General features: G+C 36.5%; 1 protein-coding gene across 1 annotated transcript in view; it reads left to right on the plus strand.

Annotated features, from left to right (window-relative positions):
- Nucleotides 1-8081: 8081 nt before the first annotated feature.
- LOC123313451 (proto-oncogene tyrosine-protein kinase receptor Ret) overlaps nucleotides 8082-21058 on the plus strand; it is a 45666-nt gene continuing 32689 nt past the window's right edge. Inside the window, exon 1 of the mRNA XM_044898336.1 lies at nucleotides 8082-8301. Coding sequence (XP_044754271.1) covers nucleotides 8178-8301 — 124 coding nt within the window. The 5' untranslated portion in view covers nucleotides 8082-8177. The remainder of the gene's footprint in view (nucleotides 8302-21058) is intronic.

Consider the following 21058-nt stretch of genomic DNA (forward strand, 5'->3'; position numbering starts at 1 on the left):
GCCCTTGGAAGGCGATGACGAGTTGACACTTCTTAATTTTTTTTACGGGCCCCAAAAAACACTGAGTCATAACACTATACATGATATGAAGCACTAAGTAGATGTTACTCACACAATTTTTTTAGATCTTACAACTTCATTATTAGGGGTTGAAAATAACAACCCCTTATGATTTCCCTTCAAAAATTGTTTTCGTATGATAGATTTTCGAAAAATAAAATTCTCTGATCGTTTCCCATTCAATTCTGGAGAAAAAAAGTCTCCTGCAAAAATTTCGATGCAAAATATCTGTGAATGACTACTACATCCCGTAAAGGGCTAAAGTACAATATGCATCAACTCTCTGCCTCATAGACCTTCGTATACTGCTTGTAAGTTTTTATTTATTCAGAGAAAAGTATCGACTGCATCGAAATTTTGCAAGAGACTTTTTTTCTCCAGAATTGAAAGCGAATAAGAGAAATTCAATTTTCGAAAATCTATCCCACGAAAACAATTTTTGAAGGAAAATCATAAGGGATTGTTATTTTCAACCCCTAATAATAAAGTTATGAGATCTAAAAAAAATGTGTGAGTAACATCTACTTAGTGCTTCATATTATGTATAGTTTTATGAATGAGTGTTTTTTAGAACCCGTAAAAAAAATTAAAAACTGTCAACTCGTCATCGCCCTCCAAAGGCTGTATCTTGGAAGGGAGGTCGATTTCGAAAAAAATTTATAGGAACTACCCCTGCTTATTTTCATCGAGGAATCATATCCCTAAGTCTTTCGCATTTTTTTACAGACATCCTGTATAGTAATATTCAAGAAATCTACAGTTTATTTGAGCTGTAATAGTCTAGTTGCCAATAAACATGGTTTCAGTGAAGATCTGTTACATTCAACATGTCTCTGCCATGTTCTCCTGGAAGTTTTACCTGGAAATTGATTCTTAGGACAGGCACCACGGAGTGGTAACCACACAGCCCTGATTTAATGCCAACTTATCTTTTTTGTGAGAATAGCTTGATTCTCTCTCTGATCTCTCTAAGTCCTTCGCATTTGTTTACAGACACCCTGTATAGTTGAATAAAATTCGAAAATTTCAAATAGACTTCGTCCTGTGTCAAAACTCACTCATTATACCACTATAGGTATATGAAAATAATGTGCAACAGATAGCACAACCCCCATTCCAGACTCTTCCTTCAAACCCGCCCTAACTAATAACGCAAATATCTCAATGTTCACTTCATATTCACCCTTCTTCATCTGAATTCAGTGAATTCACATGTTGTTGGTCATTATCCTACTTTCGATTTAATTTGATCTCAGTATGCAAAGAGGTCGGATGAGGAAGAGGCTGTTGCGCATTATTGCGTCGTTTGGTTTTTAATTTGAGAACACTTCCACATTCCGGAAGATAGCTCCGGTTGGAAACTGGGTGAAGAAGCAACGACTCTGGATAGCCAGGATGCATTCAGACTTGGAATTACCACTTACTAAATATGCGGTCTTTCCTGATTTATGCGAAACTATAGAAGCTACCGAAAAAAAAATCGAGTAGAATTTGTTCTGGATAAAGCAGTCTTCAATAATTTATTAATACTATACGACTAACTCATTTGTATACAGTGTGGTAATACAAAGTCACCTTTGACATTTGAATAGAGCTTAAGAAGACAAAATCAAATATATATATAGATTTATGGATCTCGGATTTATTGATAACTAAGCGAAAATTATCCAATATTCGAAATACTTCAAGTAGGTTATCTTTCTAGCCATCGACCTTACGGTTTTTGCTCAAAAAATAAGAATATCTTACTTATTCAGCCCTTTTTATAAACAGATCATTTCTGAAAGGTCAAGCAGTGTTGAGATATTTTGAAAGTATTTCGAATATTGGACCATTTTTGGCTGAAAATTATCAATAAATTCTGAACGGGCAATCTGAGACCCATAAAACTATACAGGGCGAATCTTGACTCGAAATAATTATTTAATCAACTAGGTTATTAATGAAAGCGATTAATATTTCACTTGAAATTTTTTTCGGTAGCTTCTATAGTTTCACATATAAGGTATAGGGTCTTTTTCTGGCGGACACCCTGTACAATGAATCTAGAAAAAGTTCCAAGTTGAATGAAACTTTTGTAGGTTGTTCGGGAATGACCCCATTTTCTAGAACTCAAAACAAAGTTCAGGCACTACTAGAAATAAGAGGGTATGTATGTATATCATAATTTTTTTGTTTGCACGTTTCTTTGAATTACTAAGTGTCTCATACACTTGGTGTATGAGGCCTGTTGAGATTAGGTACCTCTGCACAACAAAATTCCTTTATTCCTATAAGTCTCCTCTGAAACCTCTGAAAGCCCACAAGTTTTGGATTTTTGTTTGAAAGAAGATTCCTATGAGTCTGAATATTGCCTTTATTCCTGATTTGTTTTGTCAATTTTCTTTGTATTTTTCGCTTCAGTGTACTCCAGTATGAAACGAAATTCCCTTGAGGTTTTCACCACAGCAATACATTCAAATTTTCGTGTAAACGCTCGTTACCCATACCGTTTTTCCTCCCGTTTCGATTTTCTACTTTTTCCGGACTACAAAGTCTAGACAGACGTCGCTACGATAGTTTACGTTCATCTGTATCGCTTTCACGTTCGGTCAGACCACTTTTCATTCGGTTTCAGCAAAGAGACACAGGGATCGATTCTCATTAAACTAATGCATTGTTAACATCAGTACTGATCCGCAATTTGCGGCCGTATTTGAATTTATCATCTTTCGAAATAGAGTCATAATACCTACCTCAAGCTATTCAGTGTTTAGAAGACATGTTGCCCGATGAAAATATATTACTTTTTTAGATAGACGATCTTGTTTTTATTGGACGAAGAATTTAATGCTGAATAACTTCTGTAGAGATTACTTTTCCCAAAAACTGTGAAACGAATATTTTTTGGGGTTCTGAAATATAGCGCACACTTTGAGGTCCTGCATAACCAAAACAGGTAGTCAAAAGTAAATGCGTTTAGTCTCATTTGTCGCAGAATTTAATACTCTATAACTTTCATATCAGCCATTTTCTTTATAGTGGGGCATATCTGAAACTATTCCACTAATACTCTGGTTGAAATTTTTTCCATAATCGGTAGGCTACTGGCTTAATGTATAATTCAGGAGTTCTTCAGGCACCCTTTACGAGAGGTGGGGGATAGTTAAATTTTTTTTAGTGCAATCATAACTTTTGGATAGACCTTTTGTTGCTGAACACGATTTAGTCGTTGATAGGGTTTTTAAATCACACCATTCTTATTAGAGGGATCTCTGAACTCATTGAATTCGAATTTTCATATACATTGTGAAGTCGATCATGAACATTTTCAGTGTTCTCATTTCCTTCACCTCAAAAAAATGAAATAACAAGTAGGTACTCATATTTTGCCTACCTGTTTGAAGCAATCTAATCTACATTTTCTTAAAAAGAAATGAACACAAAGTTCAATTACATAATAGATAAAGCATTTATTTATCAGTGGCCTGCTCGAACAGCTGATTTAACACCACCAGAGATTTTATGGAAGTTTACCCCCAGAAACTCAGCAAAGTTCCACTCAAAGTGTTTATTTCAGATTGGAACATTGTCAAGTCGCTAATAGTGAAAATTTGTGAAAGAAAGTTTTGTATTTCATTTGTAAATATGAAATACACCTTCGAAGTTATAATTTTGACTCAAAAAAAATGTACCTAGTTTATTTTAACGCAAATTCAAAATCTTGAATCTCTCTCACTGATTATATCCGAATAATTATATCTTCATATAGGGTGAGGAAAAAAATTTTAACAGTAGATTCTTGAGGTCAAAAGAAACACTTTTTTTCCATACCATTTGTTCCGATTCGGCCCTGACAAAAGCTGTGCCACCTCTGAAAAAATAAAATTACCTTCGGAATAATAATAGCTTAATCTGTGACACTACATATCTGTGGCACTTTTAAAACGAGTTGTATTAATCCAAAGTGCCCAATTTTTCAAATTTCACATATATACCTACTTTTTTATTTTTGAACATCAAATTACTCGAAAACGTCGCATTAAACGAGAAAATATGAAGAATACTTTTATTTTACCAAACGTTCAAATATTCATTAGATAACGTCCAACTTGGTTTCAAGGGTTGGGTTCTTTGAATTTTTGGTATTTTTATGGTACGTAATGGTCATAATTAGAAAATTGGAAAACGTGGGTGCTATCTTTTGTTCGAAAAAGATCCATCAAATTAAGGAAAAACTATATTCCGAAATTCATTTCATTCGATAAAACCGTTTTTGAGATAGAACTGAAAAAACAATTTTTTTATGGTTTTTAAACAGTCTGTATCTTTTGAACTGAGCCGATTCGAAAAAAATAGTAAAGGAAAAAAGTGCTTCTTTTATCCCCAAGAATCTACTGTTTGTACGAGTCAAAGACTCAGCCTGTATGATCATACATTTGATACTGAATGATCGTAGAGGTTATTACGCTAACCTTTCCCTCTAATAAATTCTGGATATCGCTTGAGGAATTCCGCGATGACTAAAAAGCACCATTTAGCGTTATTGGACGGAGATCGTCTCCCCAAAGAACACCCCTGACAAACATGACCTCTACGTATCTCATATTTGAACAGGGTGAGCGGCAAAATTATATTTCGCGTACATGCGACCATCCGCAGTTAATTCGACTGGGGTGTTCGATGAATAGACGCTAGACTGATAAAAGGGCGTTGCAGCTAATGAATACTTGTTTACAAAGGTACACCAACAAATATTTGCACCGAAATATGGCGACGATACACCAGAATAGGGGAGAGGATTGAGCCATTACAGGTTGTACTGGCCCACTGACCCTGGTAAACATTCCTCAGGGAGGTTTGCCTAATTAATTCGTAAAAATGCTTCCGATATTTCTATCATTTTATTGCTTGAGGCTTATAGTTTTTAGCATTGTAGCAAAGTTTTTTTTCATGATGTAGGTAACGTGGGGGACAATACAGTTTATCCCTTTCAGTCCTAGTGGTTTCACTATGAAACCACCTCTAAGAATATATATTCCATGCGTCCCTATGGTTACATCTCAAAACAGCTGCAACAGTGGTAAGTCAAAGGCTTCCTCTCGGATTGTATTGCAATAGTTCTGCAAAATGGAGCTGTACAGCGTGTAAAGTTGGCCTTTGCTTAGGTGACAAAAAAACCGTTTTCTTGCCTTCCACAAGAAATAATAATATTACTTGTATTATTAGTTGAGTCCTGGTGGTTACATGTAGAAACCAACATTTAAAAAAAATCGCTGAAAGGGTTATGCTTTGGTTTTTCCGGCTGCTGAATATTGTTGCCCCGTTTGGGTTGATAGTGCTCAGGTGCAAAAAATTGAATATTTCTATGGGAAATATTACTAAAACTATAAGATCTTCATTTATTCAAGGGTTACCAGTTTTTTTGAACATTGTACCCCCATATTTGTAGACAGACTGCAGTTATAAATTCTTGGAATAAATTTCACTCCTTTCCCAACTCATTTCCAATTCTGTTCTATATTCCACTAAATACGATTCCAAGACTGAAGTCGCGTAAACTCTTATGGTCCAATTCTTTCCTTAATTCCAATGTAAGGAACATTTGGCAGCCTGAATGGAATATGGGCTCTATTTTCAACCAAGAATTAGTTAGTGATCCCTCGAATAGTGTTCCTGGTTTTGATCTTCCTAGGAAAATATTGTGTGTTCTGAATCGTATAAGAACAGGTCATGGACGTATGCTTTTCCGATGGAATTCAGTTGAAAGCCTTAGTTGTGAATGCGGGGAACCAGAAGAAACCATAAATCATCTGGTAATCATTGTTGGGTTGTTTTTTATTATCTCTTAATTTTATGTTTTTGTTTTTTTTTTCTATTTCAGATAAAATTTTCTTTTTCTTCGAGGAAAGGGTCAATTTTTGCAGTGCGAGAGGCTTTTCAATATGAAATATGTATTTCAGGTTATTTTGTGAACAGTTCATCCAGAGAGTTTGTCTCTGGTTCATCTCTTACAATCCACTACACTCACGGGGAGAAAGTTTTTTTTACTGGTGTTTTCCCTAGCTTTGGCTAAAACTGTATCTCATTCACATTCTATAATTATTGTTTGATGTTGAAAATGCATTTATCTCTGCACAAAATTGATAAACATATCATGCCAAGTATTGTTCATCGCTGGCTATCATTTTTTTCCACTTCTCAGGCAATTTTCAGATTCCATTTCGAAATCAAAGCTAATGAAGAGTCCTACACACTTGTCAGGGAAGGAGCAGAAACTTTTTTATTGGCTCAGAAATTCACCTGTTACAGGTGAATAAAAAGAATTACTTCAGATGCATACCAACCGCTGATCTGAATATCAACAAGTGTTATGATCCGAATTGAACTAGCCAATTTGCCATCGTCAGGACAACTCAATGGAGAAGTTCCACCGAAGAAGAGCAGATGCTGACCATGGTTTCGGTCTCATTGGACCTCTTCAGACTAACACAGCTCCTTCTTCGACGGAAAAGCGTTTAGTATTGATGGACCCTAATTAAATACTGGCAGACGCTTCTGAGTATTATCGAGTAGTACTCGAGCGTCACCCATTATGAAATGAGATCCGATTCAATCCAATCCAGATCGAAACCTAGACGAAGACATATAAAGAAATATGTCCCAAATTACCCTCAGGAAGCACCTAATGAGAATGTGTATAGCAGAAAGCGACGAGAGCAGATTCTGTGTGACTGCTTTGAAAAAGAAACTTGTTCATTCATTCATTCATTCATTCATTGCTGTATCTCGTTACCGGAAATTAATCTACAAAAAGACATTAAAAAAAAATAAGAACAGACTTATAATTCCTTAGGGCTAATTGCGACTGTGTGCCCCCCTGTGACTGAAGAGACCCAACCTTGACCTACAGATCCTTCCACACTCCGGGCATGGATAGTCACCAACCAGATCTGGCCGCCGCTGTATTCTTCTCGAATCTCCATTATAACCAGAGACCTCCACTGTGACCTGTCTAACGCTAGTTGTTCCCAGTTATGATTGGCATTAACTGATTTTAGGGATTGATGTAGTGTATCCTTAAACCGCTTATACTGGCCTCCTGGTTTCCGGGCTCCCTCTGTCAATCTGCCATACAGAGCTATTTTGGGGAGTCTTGTGTCTTGCATCCTCAGAATGTGGCCGCTCCATCTGAGTCGGGCCCTCGTTACTTAAGTCTCTATTGTTAAACAACTCGCGCGCTGCAATACTTCTGCATTTGAAACTTTGTGGAACCATTTGATTTGCATTATCTGTCTTAGATGACGTTGTTGCGTTTGTTCAAGTTGTTTAATTTGTCGCCTGTAGGGCGTCTAGCTTTCGCTTCCGTAAAGAAGCGTTGGGAGGACGACTGCTTTGTAAACAGTTGTCTTAGTCGTCAGATTGAGGTCGTGATTTTGAAACACTTTGACCTTTGGAAAAGGAACTTGTAGAACTGAGGAAGTAACCCCTTCGAATTTATCCAAGATATTGGAATTCTGGAGAACTCTACAAGTGGAAGGCGAGCTTTAGACTACGTAATGACTTTGATAGGTAGCACCATAAACTTTAAGGTCGCAGTAAAATCAAACCTTCCCTAAATCCAAGTTGTAGAGTTCAAGTTTAAGCTGTCTTGAAGTTTGAGCCCAGCTCAACTTTGACAGTCTCGTACAATTTTGACAGGTTAAACTAGGTTCCATGTTGAGTTTGGCTCGAATTTGAAATGGTCTGAATCTATAATCCACAATCTACAATCTCCAAGTTGAAATTGACGCTTCATATTAAGAAGAATAAAGCTCGTAAGTTGTTGCATCTGCACTGTCTACACAACTGAAGAACATAGCAATTTTTTGAGCCTGACTTCACTTCTTACAAAACTTGGTCCTTCGAAGTTCCATTCCTGCGCCAAGGCCTACCGGTCCTCGCGATAAGTCCTGCCGGTCGTTATCACGCAAGAGAATCCTTCGGGGGGCGTTTAGGAGCATCGCGTTGGCGTTGCGGCGCTCATTTGTCCCTCAAACGTCCTGCCGTGTGTCGGCGTCGCGGGAATCACAAGCGCCGGGACGCGTACTCGAAATTCTCGCGGAGCTTTTGGGTGATTTATCTGGTCGAACGGACGTATGGTCTGCCGCGACTTTAATTGGTCATATTTCTGCGGACGGACGTTTTGCGTTCGACTTTTTCTCGGCAGCATCATGTTGTTGTTTGCGGTCGTTGTCATCGTTATGGGAGAATTATGGATAGGTGAGTAGAAGGCGACTTATGACCTTTGGAAATGCTCTGGAAATTCTCTGAATGGTTGCATTGAAATGCGTGTTTTGTAAGGATATTATGTATTGCATTTTACTAGGGGAATTTACTATAAATTTATTTTAAGGTAAATGACATTTTGGAGAGTGATTGAGGTTTTGTTACCGAAAACATGTCATTTTTGTAGAGTAATAATTGATTATCATCTGAAATGGGAATTACAATTGAAAAATAAAGAACATGGATGCGTTTTTCTTTTATCTTTCAACAATAACTTCCTTACGAAAAATGCATGTTCTAAATATCAATTCAAAAACATCAATCACTCTTAAGACAAGCTAAAAGACTCAAGAGTATTTTTCAATGAAAATAGGATTTGATTAAAACCCAACCAAAGAAGAAAAAGGTATACCATTTCTGCATTTTTCAAGCAGTCTCCTACAGAATAGTGAATACTGTACAGATGAAATTTCTTTTTCACTTTTTACTGTTCACGAGATACTAGGCATTATTTTTTACAAAACAAAATTAATAAATACTCCTGTAATCAAAAGAGGCGAATCATTATGTGTAACCTACAGTTTCTAAACTTCCCTTACGTTTCAAATCACCCTGTGTATTTTAGAACAAGATAATTGAAGTCGAAACACTAAAACACCTCATATCAACCTTCACAAGTATACAGTGCGCGTCAAAATTATGGAACAAATTCATTTCCTCAGAAGAAAAATATTTGGCAACGAAATCCTGAAACAGGTCATTTTTTGTTTCACTTTTACCTAATTTCTATGCATTTTTGAAGGATTTTGTTGCACCCTGTGCAATCCCCATCAATCCTCTGAATTTTTTTAATCGGGAAAGTGGGTCATGTGGCACTTTTTTGGCAAGGTCTTTGTATTTTCTTTACAGGCGTGCAGAAATTTTCAAGAAAAAATTTCTTTTTTGAAAAATTTGTTAGTTCAAAGAGATTTTCAGTATGTGCATTTTGTCATGGCTCATTTACTTTGAGACGATGGTACCTGATGAAATTTGTCACCGAATGAAAGTCGACCATTACAGTTTTGTGTTTCACACATTCTAATTTTTCACGTGAGGGGGTTGAAAGTTGTGCATGAACAAAACTGTAATGTTCGACTTTCATTGGGTGACAAATTTCATAAGGTACCATCGTCTCAAAGTAAATGAGCCATGACAAAGTGCACAAACCTTGCCAGAAAAGTACCACATGACCCACTTTCCCCATTCAAAAAATTTAGAGGGTTGATGGGGATGGCACAGGGTGCAACAAAAATCCTCCAAAAATACATAAAAATTTGGTAAAAGTGAAACAAAAATTGACCTGTTTCAGGAAATATTTTTCTTCTGAGAAAATGAATTTGTTCCATAATTTCGACGCGCACTGTATAATATGTGAGTAGAATATTTTTCTCTATCCAACAATATGTAAAGATCATTTTGAGAATATCTGATCTATTTTTCAATAATATCGGTATTCATTTTAATACTGACAATGGACTTTTCAAACATTTCAATATTCTGTAATTCTGAGTATTAAGTTTGACAGACCAGAAAATAATAATAGCTCATAAATCACAAGTGATTACTAATTAATGAATGTTTAATAGAAAATCAGTGAACAACAGTTCATTAATCACAAGACATTTATGGATATTTATGGATATCATAATGTTTGAGGAAACCTATAGATGATCACTTTATGCATCGCATGTGGAATGAAAATATTTACAGCACTCAGGGTTACAAAATGGCGGAAGCTCCTGATAAAGAGGTTTAAATTATTTCCACTACGTTGTGAATGAACATGGAGAGTTGACATGGATAATATTATTCGACAACGGGGTTTCAAATTAAAAAATGAATGAGTAACGTACAAAATTCATTAGAATTAGGTAGGACATAATGAATCTTTTGATAACACCAACCTCATCAAAAAGAAAACTAGTTTCTGAGATGCAGAATACTCCATCTTAGTAATAGGGCAATAAAATAATGCTGAGAAATATATAAAACGATATATTTGAATCTCTGAAACAACGAAACCTTACTCACCTATTCCTCAGAGATTTCATAATATTTTTAGAGAATATTTCGATAACTAAAACTTCCCAAAAGCGCCAATTTTTCCTTCAGATCTGCAATAATTTGAGTTGATTCGACCGACAAATTATCCACTCAGATTCTCGTTTATTGTTAACAATAATTGCAGTATTCAAACCTCTGCAAAATTTCAGTCCTAAATTGAATTGGGCAACATCTGGAACTGCTGTTGTTTCATTCAGCTGAAACTTTAATTCGTATTGTAGCCATGATGTAATTTGCAGCAGACCTAATAGCTTAAATTTTAGCCCCATAAATAAAATTGAAAAGCTCTGGTGTGGTAGCCGTAGTTCTGGAACAGAAAGGGCGATATTGTTGGCTTTGGATTTAACTTGTAGCACTTGTTGATGCAGTTCACGACCATAAGGCTGAATTCCACCAAATAGGAACCGGAAAAAAATTTCTCTTCTTTTCGTGCTCATTGGAGACGTTTTACCAAATTTTATCTGTAGTTTTGTCAGTCAAATGCAACGAAATTTCATTTTCATTGCATTCAATTATTTTTGTCAAAAAAGATCTGTTATTTTTGAGTTCTTGTAGATAGAAGAAAAAAAAAACTCTCCAGAAAGTTGAATTCCTACTCTTCACAAAATATCATTTAATCAATATCTATCAGAGCTTTGAAAGCTACTGTATAATATAATTATACTTAGCTGTTTTTAGTTTCAAGTTTAGTGAAAACGTACCTACATATTAATAATTTTCGTATTTTATTTTGGAAATGGTTAAATTAAGAAGAAACACATAGTGTTTCAGACGAAACGGAATAAATCTCTTATATTTCTCGTGAATTCCGAATGTGTCTCATCCTATATCTTCCCCATGTCCTTTTCTGGGAAATGTTCTGCAATGAAATAAAACCTGATCGAACATTGAACCAGCCCCGAGAAATTTATATTTCTACCCTCGTCATAAGATAATAATTTATGTGTTCCAACCTATATTTTATCCCTGGGGAACTCTGTCGCGCTGTACAGTTATGCAAATTGCGTGTAGCAAAATTAGAAATGGAATGAAACAATTTTTCTGGCACACTTTTTCGATCCGTTGTGAATTATTCACGCTATTACGAGCCTAATAACGCGAAAAATTGTCCTAGACTTTGCACGATAATATCGTATTAATCTACTGAGCGATGTATTTTCAGTCGTACTAATTTTCAGTTTGTGCAAAGTTATCATATTGGGTGACAGCCTGAAAGTTTCCATTTCACCTATAGGATTAATTCATAAACCCCGAATTTTTTCCCAAGACATAGATTGTAAAATACATATATACCTACTGTGCGTGCAATTTGAAATAAGAAAGTAGTAGGCTGTTCCTGGAATAATCCGAGGCTGCAGAGGTCTGAAAATATTTTATGTAGAACGTTTATTTTGGAAAACCCCAATATGCAAATTCTTAGCCCACCCTGTATATTGTTCGAATGCATATAAGTAGGTACATAGTGGTAACTATTTATTTTTAACTTATTGGCCAACAAAGAATTTTCACAATTTCTTGGATACTCTTTCAATAAAATAGCAGTGATATTTTTCGATAAAAGGAATAGTATAATGCTGAGAAGGCAGTACGTATCTACTTTTATGAATGATTGTTGGGAGAGTAGACTCATCCTGACCTATAGACAAGATCGATGCACTTTACAGCCAGTAGTATAATACACAACTCTTTCAGACCTCGTTGAACCAAGACGGTTCATGAAAAAAAACTTTATGTAGTATATACAGGGTCCTCTCAAAGGTTGGGTTTTTTCGACAGAAGGTAGAAGTCATCAAATAAGTAATTTCACCAAGAATTGTCTAGGACATGAAATATTCAAGATGGCTGTGGTACAACCATTAGGAGTTCGACAAAATTTCTTTAAATTTCAAGTATGGGACGAAACGAAACATAAACATACGGCTGGACTATGAATGATTCAGTACTTGCGGGTCTATCTGATTAGTTGCATTAGGTCACTTGAAAAAATTGTTGTATCGTGAGATTTAAGGTGAAAAAATTGCAGAAAATTGAGGCAGTTTATTGAAAGTCCTTATGTTGACAAAGTGCTATTATTGTCACCCTATTTCATGGTAAAATTGAAACGATTGCTGAAGAGTTCTTCGAAGAAGATTGTGATCACCATTGTGAAAAAATTTGTGAATATTTCAGACGAATTTTTTTAGTAGGATTTTTTTTATACTTGGTATTAAGTGATTTTTTGTCAGTTGGTATCGAAATGAGCTATTTTATGAAATCGTTTAAGTTATATACGAAATATTGCGAAAAATTCGGCAATCAGATAAGTTCTTTCTCTTTGCTTTGCAAATGATCCAGGATTTGTCTGAAAAATTTGTCATTTTGAAAGTTTTGTATGGGTGATTTTTGTTGAAACGTTTTATTTTGACCAGTTCTATCTTGTGTTAAGAAAATCCTCACCTTTAAATACACCCTGTGTTTTATATAATGTTTTTTCATGGTGTTAGCTGGACAAGACTTTTATGAGAATTCATCTGAATTATCTTATGGCTACATGCACTCTGGAAATTCATGAAGAGAATTGTTTAATCTTTCATACAAAACAGAAAATAAACGTCGAAAATTATAGGTGGACGTTGGAAATATTTCCATCGAATTTTCAATCCACTTTCTGCATGTAGAAAAATACCACATTTACGTTGTCCCAAAGTAAAATTGCGAACAGATATTCAAGAAGTTCCCCTTATGTACCGGATATGAATTATTCAAAATCAAGAATTCTTCGAGCTTTACCGATGAAGACCAGACATAAAACGAAACTTTCCAATCCAAAATTTCATGTCTCGAACGAACTGAGCTAAACGGAAACCCATCCATCGTTATGACCGGTTCCAAAACTCCCGCTGAGAGGCAATAACCCACTCCAGTTTTCGATAATCAAATCGCCACCAAACCAGGAACAAACCGAACAAACTATCCAGACTGTAATAACAAACGTTCCACATTATCCCGCTCCAGCGAGGCGTGCCTGGGATGACTCAGATATTTGTGTGTGTCGACATTCACGTCTGCAAGTCTGCACCCCCGCACCACGTCGGGGTAGATTCATCTTGCGAAAATGTGAATCACGTCTAGCTATCATAGTTTCGAGAAGTAGGAGGATTTCGCTCGGACAATGACTGATTTTGGGTTAACTGGGTCACGTGACTAATGGGAGGTTGATGGAGCGCGAATATGCTTCTGTCTGTGATATATCCCCATTTAACAGTGCATAATATCGGTAAACATCGAATATACCAGCATTCCCCGAAGTTTGCAAAGCTTGTATTCGAGCATGTGGGCCCATAACCTGTTGGCGATGTGTTGGTTCAGAAGAATGAGATTTTTCATCATTCAATAATGGTTTTGAGTTAGTTACTTGTTCACAATCAAAAATTCTTCTTATTCGTTGAGTTTCTTGGATCACAATACAGAGATTCCAACAATTTTCAGTTGTTTTTTGTGTTTTCCTGTGTTGCATTATGAATTTCTAATCTTTACGATATGAAATTTGCCTGATCATAACGAAAATAATCTGCTCCACAAGAGTTAGGGATATCGTATTCAATCGTTTTCAAAAGAATATGTAATCTTCGAGAAAATCGCTGTAAAATCATTTAAAACTCAATAACAACTTGAATCGATCCAATAAAAAACAGTATGAGACATTTCGTCAATCTGGTCGCCTTTTTTCTGATGTTTGGTTCTTTGCATGTCAATGCATGTGCTTCATGAATGTTCTTATTTTGAAATGAAGTCAGTTTATCAACGGCTTCGATTTGAAACGAGTTTTCTGAAAATGCCAAGACGTAAATCAACAAACGCTGAGGCTAATAAGGGCTATCGGAATGCTACAGGGTGGCCTAACTCAGGTTGTTGTAGCGGAAAGGCTCCAAGTCAGCCAAAGTGTGATATCTCGACTTTGGAATAGGTTCAGGGAGACAGGTTCCGTTTTGGAAAGACCAAGGCTTGGTGGGCGACGAAAAACAACACCTGCTCAGGATCGTTTCATCACCGTTTCGGCGAGAAGAAACCCTACATCTACGTGTAGAATGCTACTTAATACTCTTCAAAATGCAAATGGGGTCCAAGTTTCCATCGAAACCATCAGACGACGTTTGAGAGAGGTGAATCTAGATTCTAGGCGTCCATTAAGAGGAGTTCCATTAACACGTGACCATAAGCGTCGAAGACTGGAATGGGCAAGGCAACATATCAATTGGAAATCTATGGCGTAGTGTCCTTTTCACTGATGAATCCAGATATGGACGATTTTCAGATTCTCGAAGAATAAGGGTATGGACAATCCTACGCATACCCCGTAATCGTCGCTATGTCCAAGAAGTCCATCCATTCCGAGGGGGTAGTGTTATGGTATGGGCCGGGATATGTTTCAACGGGCGCACAGATGCACACATTTGTCCTGGGAATATGACCGCCTTACACTATAGGGAGCATGTGATTGACAATGTTGTTCCAAATTTTCACGCTGCTATTGGTGAAACTTTTCAATTTCTAGACGATAACGCTAGACCGCACCGTACAGCCATAGTTGAGAATGCGCGCGAGGAGCTTGTTATTCCACATTTACCAATACCTCCGCACTCACCGGATTTGAATTGCATAGAACATGCATGGGATATGCTCCAAAGAAAATCAGATAATCATCAACCTACCCAAGAATCCTTAAATGATCTGAGAGAGCTTCTGCCCCGTTTATGGAACCAAATTCCTCAAGAAATGTTCAACAACCTCGTGTGTGGTATGCAAAGAAGATGTCAAGCTGTTATTGATGCCTTGGGGGCCATACATTGTATTGATAGTCTTAAAATGCTTACTCGATTTTTTTTAACCACCCTGTATACGCTGCAGACCTACAGGCTAAAATTAATTTGTAACTTGAAATCATATTAATATGAATTTTCATCACAAAAATCTTATTTTAACTATAATTTTTTGCAATTTAAGTCAATATCCCTAACTCATGTGGAGCAGTTTATATTCAAGGATCAATTTACACTATAGGTATAGGATCTTCAGGTGCTGGAATTAACCCATGAAGAAAAAGTGGTTATTTGCCATTGAAAAATTGAAAAAAAAAGGAAATTAAAACTTCTGAGCGATATTAGTAACACCAGAAAAGCTTTTTCATCAGATTTCTGCATAACTCGCTTATACCATACACTGGAATTGTGGAGAGGAGTTTCTCCCACTACATGGCAACATTTTTCATGAATCCTGTTCAACCAAGGGAAGAAAAAGATTGTAGAGGATTTTGATAAGCGATTGAGATGAAAAACTCAAATAATTTGTCAGGTATTGATCCAAAAACCGATTGAACAAACGTTTCTGGTGATTTTTTTGTAAAGATATGTGAAAGCCTGATCTTCTCAAGGATCTGAAGTATCTCCAATGAAATAAGTTCCCTCCTCTATGCAAATGCCCCATTCTAGACCGAATATAACGCTTCATGCAGATAGAAAAGGAAACAAAAGAAAAATCCTGCATTCAATCAACTTTATTGGCATTGTAAATAATCTTTCCTCAAATCTGCAGAGAATAGGGGATGCAGAGTTGATATTTCCATTGCGATAACTGAGTCATCCAAGGCATCGTTGAAAACTGGGGAAACTACATTGCTCGCTTCGATACAGCGTGTGCGCTTTTCTTCGTAAATATTTGTACACTTTCCCATTAGTTGGGTCTGTTAGTCGATTGGGGGACATGTTTTGGATTGATGATTTTCCTGTGATAGGAATCTGTCGATTGCTGGTTGTACAAGATGAAGATCTTATTGCTCCTCCAGAGTATTGACTGAACGACGAGTGCAGATTCTGTAGGGAGGGGGATGAAACTCCACCATTGCAAGCCAACGCAAAAAATTCTTTGAAGAAGAATCTTGTAGAATTGAGGAAGTTTACTCCCTTGAAGCTTACTCAGATACTTGAGTTCATAAAAACTCTACAACTGGAGTGCGAGCTTTAGACTACCTAATGGGTCCCAATACTCCCAATATCTACAAGCTAAGAATTACGTTAAAACACAGAATATCGACCATCCAAATTCCATAGCCTACTTGATGACGAAAGTTCTCATAGGAAAAGACGATCAGATTTGTTCACAATTTACCATTCCATGCACTTTGACCTGCTATTGATAGATGGTTAGGAAACAGATAAGAGATCTACACTGCGCAAAAAAATTATCGCACAATTTCAAATCATCTCAAATTTATTCTACAACTGAAGGTGTTCTCAATGATAATTATTTTTATCAGAATTATGCATGCATATGTAATCCACTTTCAACGGTTTTCTTCAATACAGATGTTTTTTCCCAGCAGGGATGGAAAAAGATGATATTATCAGATTTTGAATGTATTGGCTCCATTCTAAAATCAGTTGTTCTCGATCAATTCTAGTGATCAATAGTTTTTCTTTCGTTTGATTTTCTACACTCGATCGCTATGCAACGCGAAACACGCAATTTGACCCAAGAGGAATGTGCCCAAGCGGTAGTTTTGCGAGAAGAAGGGTGGACATACACAAGAATTGCAGAAAGGTTTGGAGTTTCCCATACAAGTGTGTCCAGAATGTTGCAGCGATTCAGGGAGACAGGTATGAATGTCCGAAGAACAGGACAGGGTAGACCACGGGTAACAACTGCCATTCAAGAACGTTACTTGAGAGTTTCTTCGTTGAGACAACGATTAGCAACCTCTCGCCTCCTTCAAATTCAGCTTGAGCAAACTCATGAGGTGTAAATTAGCACTCAGACAATAAGAAATCGCCTCAGGGAATATGATTTAAGGCCTCGTGTCGCGGCAAAAGGCCCAGCTCTTACCCCAGCCCATCGAAGGGCGCGTTTGGATTTTGCGAGAGAGCAAATCCATTGAGAAGGGGCCGATTGGGAAAGAGTTCTCTTCACAGATGAGTCTAGATTCTGCCTCTACCATTGTGATCGACGTTTCCTTGTATACAGACGTCCACATGAAAGATATGCTCAGTGCAATTTCCTGGATACTACTGGTTTCGCGGGAGGATCGATTATAGTATGGGGTGGAATATCTTTGACTGCTCGCACAGACCTAGTGGTCGTTGATAATGGAGCTATGAATGCTGATAAGTATATAAGGAACATTCTTGAAGAGCATGTAGTGCCATTTGCCCCATACATTGGTGAAAATTTCATTTGTATGGACGATAATGCCAGACCTCATCGTGCGCGCATCGTTTAGGAGTACCTTGAAGAGGTTGAAGTCTCTCGAATGGAATTGCCAGCAAGAAGCCCAGATCTCAATCCGATTGAGCAGGTTTGGGACAACCTCAATAGAAGACTGAGAAGTTCAGAAAATCATCCAGCTACTCTTAATAACTTAGGAATCCAACTCGGAGAAATCTGGGAAGGATTAGATCAGAACATTTTAAGATCACTAATTTTGAGTATGAACCGTCGTTGCCGAGCTGTAATTAACGCAAGGGGTGGAAATACCAAGTATTAAATCACTTATCAGCATTTCAGTATTTTGAAAATTGTTCATTTCTCTTCTTTCACATAAGATTCGGTGAAATCCTGAATTTTTCTTCCATTTAATGTGTCTTGTTTCATTCAAAACCTTCCCGAGAGAACATAAAAAATAAGTTATAAAGTAAATGTAGAGTTAACTTTCATTAAAATTGAGATTTTCAGAATGTGCGTTAATTTTTTTGTAAGTAAGTAAGTAAGAGCTGTGTATAAAAAATCTTCTTCGAAGAAATCAAAGCCATGAAACTCTAAGTTTCGGAAAAAATTCAGGCAGAAAACGTTCTCCAATCAAAAATTTAATCTTGTTTTCAAGTGCAGCCGAATGCTTTACAAATTTCAATTCATCCAGAGGTTCTTTGAAACTTCATACCTATTACTAGTTGCTCACTATTCAGAGATTACCTAGAAGCGACTCATTCACCTTCTGAAAGCTCATCGCCAGAACATAATTAGCTAGAATAGTTGGAAATTCCAGCTGCCTTTTCCATCCAATTCTAGCACAGAAGCCTTTCAACAACCTGTCAGATAAAGCGGACCCCCGTGTTCGCCCTACTGATCACAGCCAGAAAAAGGCAATTTCTCACACAACGCACCTCCTTCAAGTACGAACAAAGAGTTCGTCATCCTTGGAGGACCCTGAACGGCGTCCATTAAAGATTAATAACTCATAAAATTCCGGGTATCGTTATCGTGGAACGATCCATCAGACTAACAACGGAAATATCAATGAAGATTCATCCAATGACTTTGATTCACGTCGAAGTTCGGGTTTCATTGTTCCTTCAGGTCCCCATTTTGCCAGCATCCGAGATGAGTGGAAAATGATATTGGGGCGTCGAGTGGCTTGATGGGTCCTTGAAGGAGCAACGTGAGTGTATTGGTATCATTTGGTTTCCTAACACGTTTCACCGGATACCAATTTCGTTTGAGTATCTCCCGAAGTACAGTAACGATCAATGCAAATTTTGTCTTTATACAACTATACTTCATTCACTTTTGTTTTAGCAGTCGGTTGGACATGGAAATTTGACACATTTCACTCTGTATAGTACGAAAATGTGGGGTTATGAAGCTTGTCAAAACATTTTTGGGTTTGAAATCAACGCTATGTTGCCCGTTCTACGTAAAAGTTTCTGTTATTACGTATTTTATCACAATGTCGAATCTCTTCGGAAAATATGTGACGAACATTATTGAAGTTTATACAAACTGATTGAAGGCATACCAAATCCAGTTATTTGCATGGAAAATACAACAGATCAGTATAATATCATAATATGCACTAGCTTGAGGAGAGTTAATGTTCGTTATCTTCTTTGGCTTAAGTTTGAATACGTTACATCAGTTGTAGATTTCAAAAATATTAACCCGAAGATGAAATGCATATGTTGCAGTGGTTGGGAATGGTATCTCCCGAAGGAATTAAGAGATAATTACAAGAATGTTAAATTCTTCAACAAAAATCATCTTGCATCAATATAAGTAAAAGGAATTAAAGGAAGTTTCAATCAAGATGAACTTCAACTTCGAACAAAAATTCCACATGAATAAACAATTGGCAGGACAACTGGCGCGTAATTGTGGCTGTTCATCTTAATCATTGATATAATAATAATAATTAGGTATTTATTGGTACCTTAAGATATTTAAAATGTATAGGACAAGCCAAATGAAAAATAGAAAAATCCATTTTAGGGAACTTATTCTCCGATGACATTTATCGAAAATCCTGTAGTAAACTTTACGCATTAATTCACTCAAACATAAAATTCTCAAATGCCACAACTTTTTTGGGTCTCCCAATAGAAGGAAATTCTTTGTCATCCTCTTCATTCACAATCTTTCTGATTGTGGAAATATTCAGCTGAATATAAGTCGTTTAGATCCAGATGAAAGATTATATAAATTCACTTACATTGAATATGTTCGCTACCGTCTGACGTACTGTGGATTTTAGAATATCAGGGTATAACTATTTGAATGAGCGGACCTGAATTCTAAATAGCACTTCCTGAAACCCTGTCTCTTTTTTCAATCACTTTCGGCATTTTCGTAATAAAAATTGATAAAAGTTGTGGCAATGGCGTTATGACATTAACGACATTTCATGAGTGCCAACCTAACTTTGTTCTGGTTACAAAAACTTGAGAAAATTATTTCATGGCCAACCGACTGCTAAAATAAATTTGAATGAAGTATAGAAGTGGATCCAATATTGAATTGATGTGGCCTATACCTACTTGATGAAAAAAATTAAACTTAAACTTATGATATTCACTAACAACTCTACTCTATTTATCCAAAGGGGATAGTGATAGTTTCTAGAAGACTCAAATCAATTATATAGCAGTAGAACTACAGAGAAGAAGGCTGACTCTTCATGCAAAATGTAAAATATATTTTCTCATGGCATCGAAAACTAACAGCGGATTTCATGAAATTTTGATTGCCCGATCAACGATTTGACAGTCAGTCGATTTCTAAAACGAAATCACTGAAATCTTTTCATTTCTGAACATATAGAAGAAGTAGCAATTGAGAGTAATTGAATGGACGTATGTAGATCCTAATTTGATGCGAGAATGATGTTCTGAATGATCATGACTGAATCATCGATTGAAAACAAATGGACGTCTATTCGTCAATCAAGCGTTGATTCCCAGATCAAGCTTACATACATGTATACTTACATGTCCTTGTCTCGTACAAAGAAATGTTATTTTTAGTTTTTTCAGTTCTATCGAATGAAATGACTTTCGGAATATAGTTTTTCATTTATTTGATGAATCTTTTTCGAATACAAGATATCACCCACGTCTTCCAGTTTTCTCATTATGACCATTAAAATACCAAAAAATGAAGAACCGAATTCTTGAAACTATGTTGGACGCCATCTAATGAATATTTGAACGTTTTGTAAAATACAATTATTCTTTGTATTTTCTCGTATAATGCGCCGTTTTCGAGTAATTGAATTTCAAAAATAAAAAATATCTGTGAAATACGTAAAATTTGGTGCTTTGACCGAATGCAACTCTGTTTAAAAGATCCACAGATGTGTAGTGTCCCAGATTAAGCTAGTTATTTTGAAGGTAATTTTGTTTTTCCA

The sequence above is a fragment of the Coccinella septempunctata genome, chromosome 5, assembly GCF_907165205.1.
Source record: "Coccinella septempunctata chromosome 5, icCocSept1.1, whole genome shotgun sequence".
Classification (NCBI taxonomy): Eukaryota; Metazoa; Arthropoda; class Insecta; order Coleoptera; family Coccinellidae; genus Coccinella; species Coccinella septempunctata.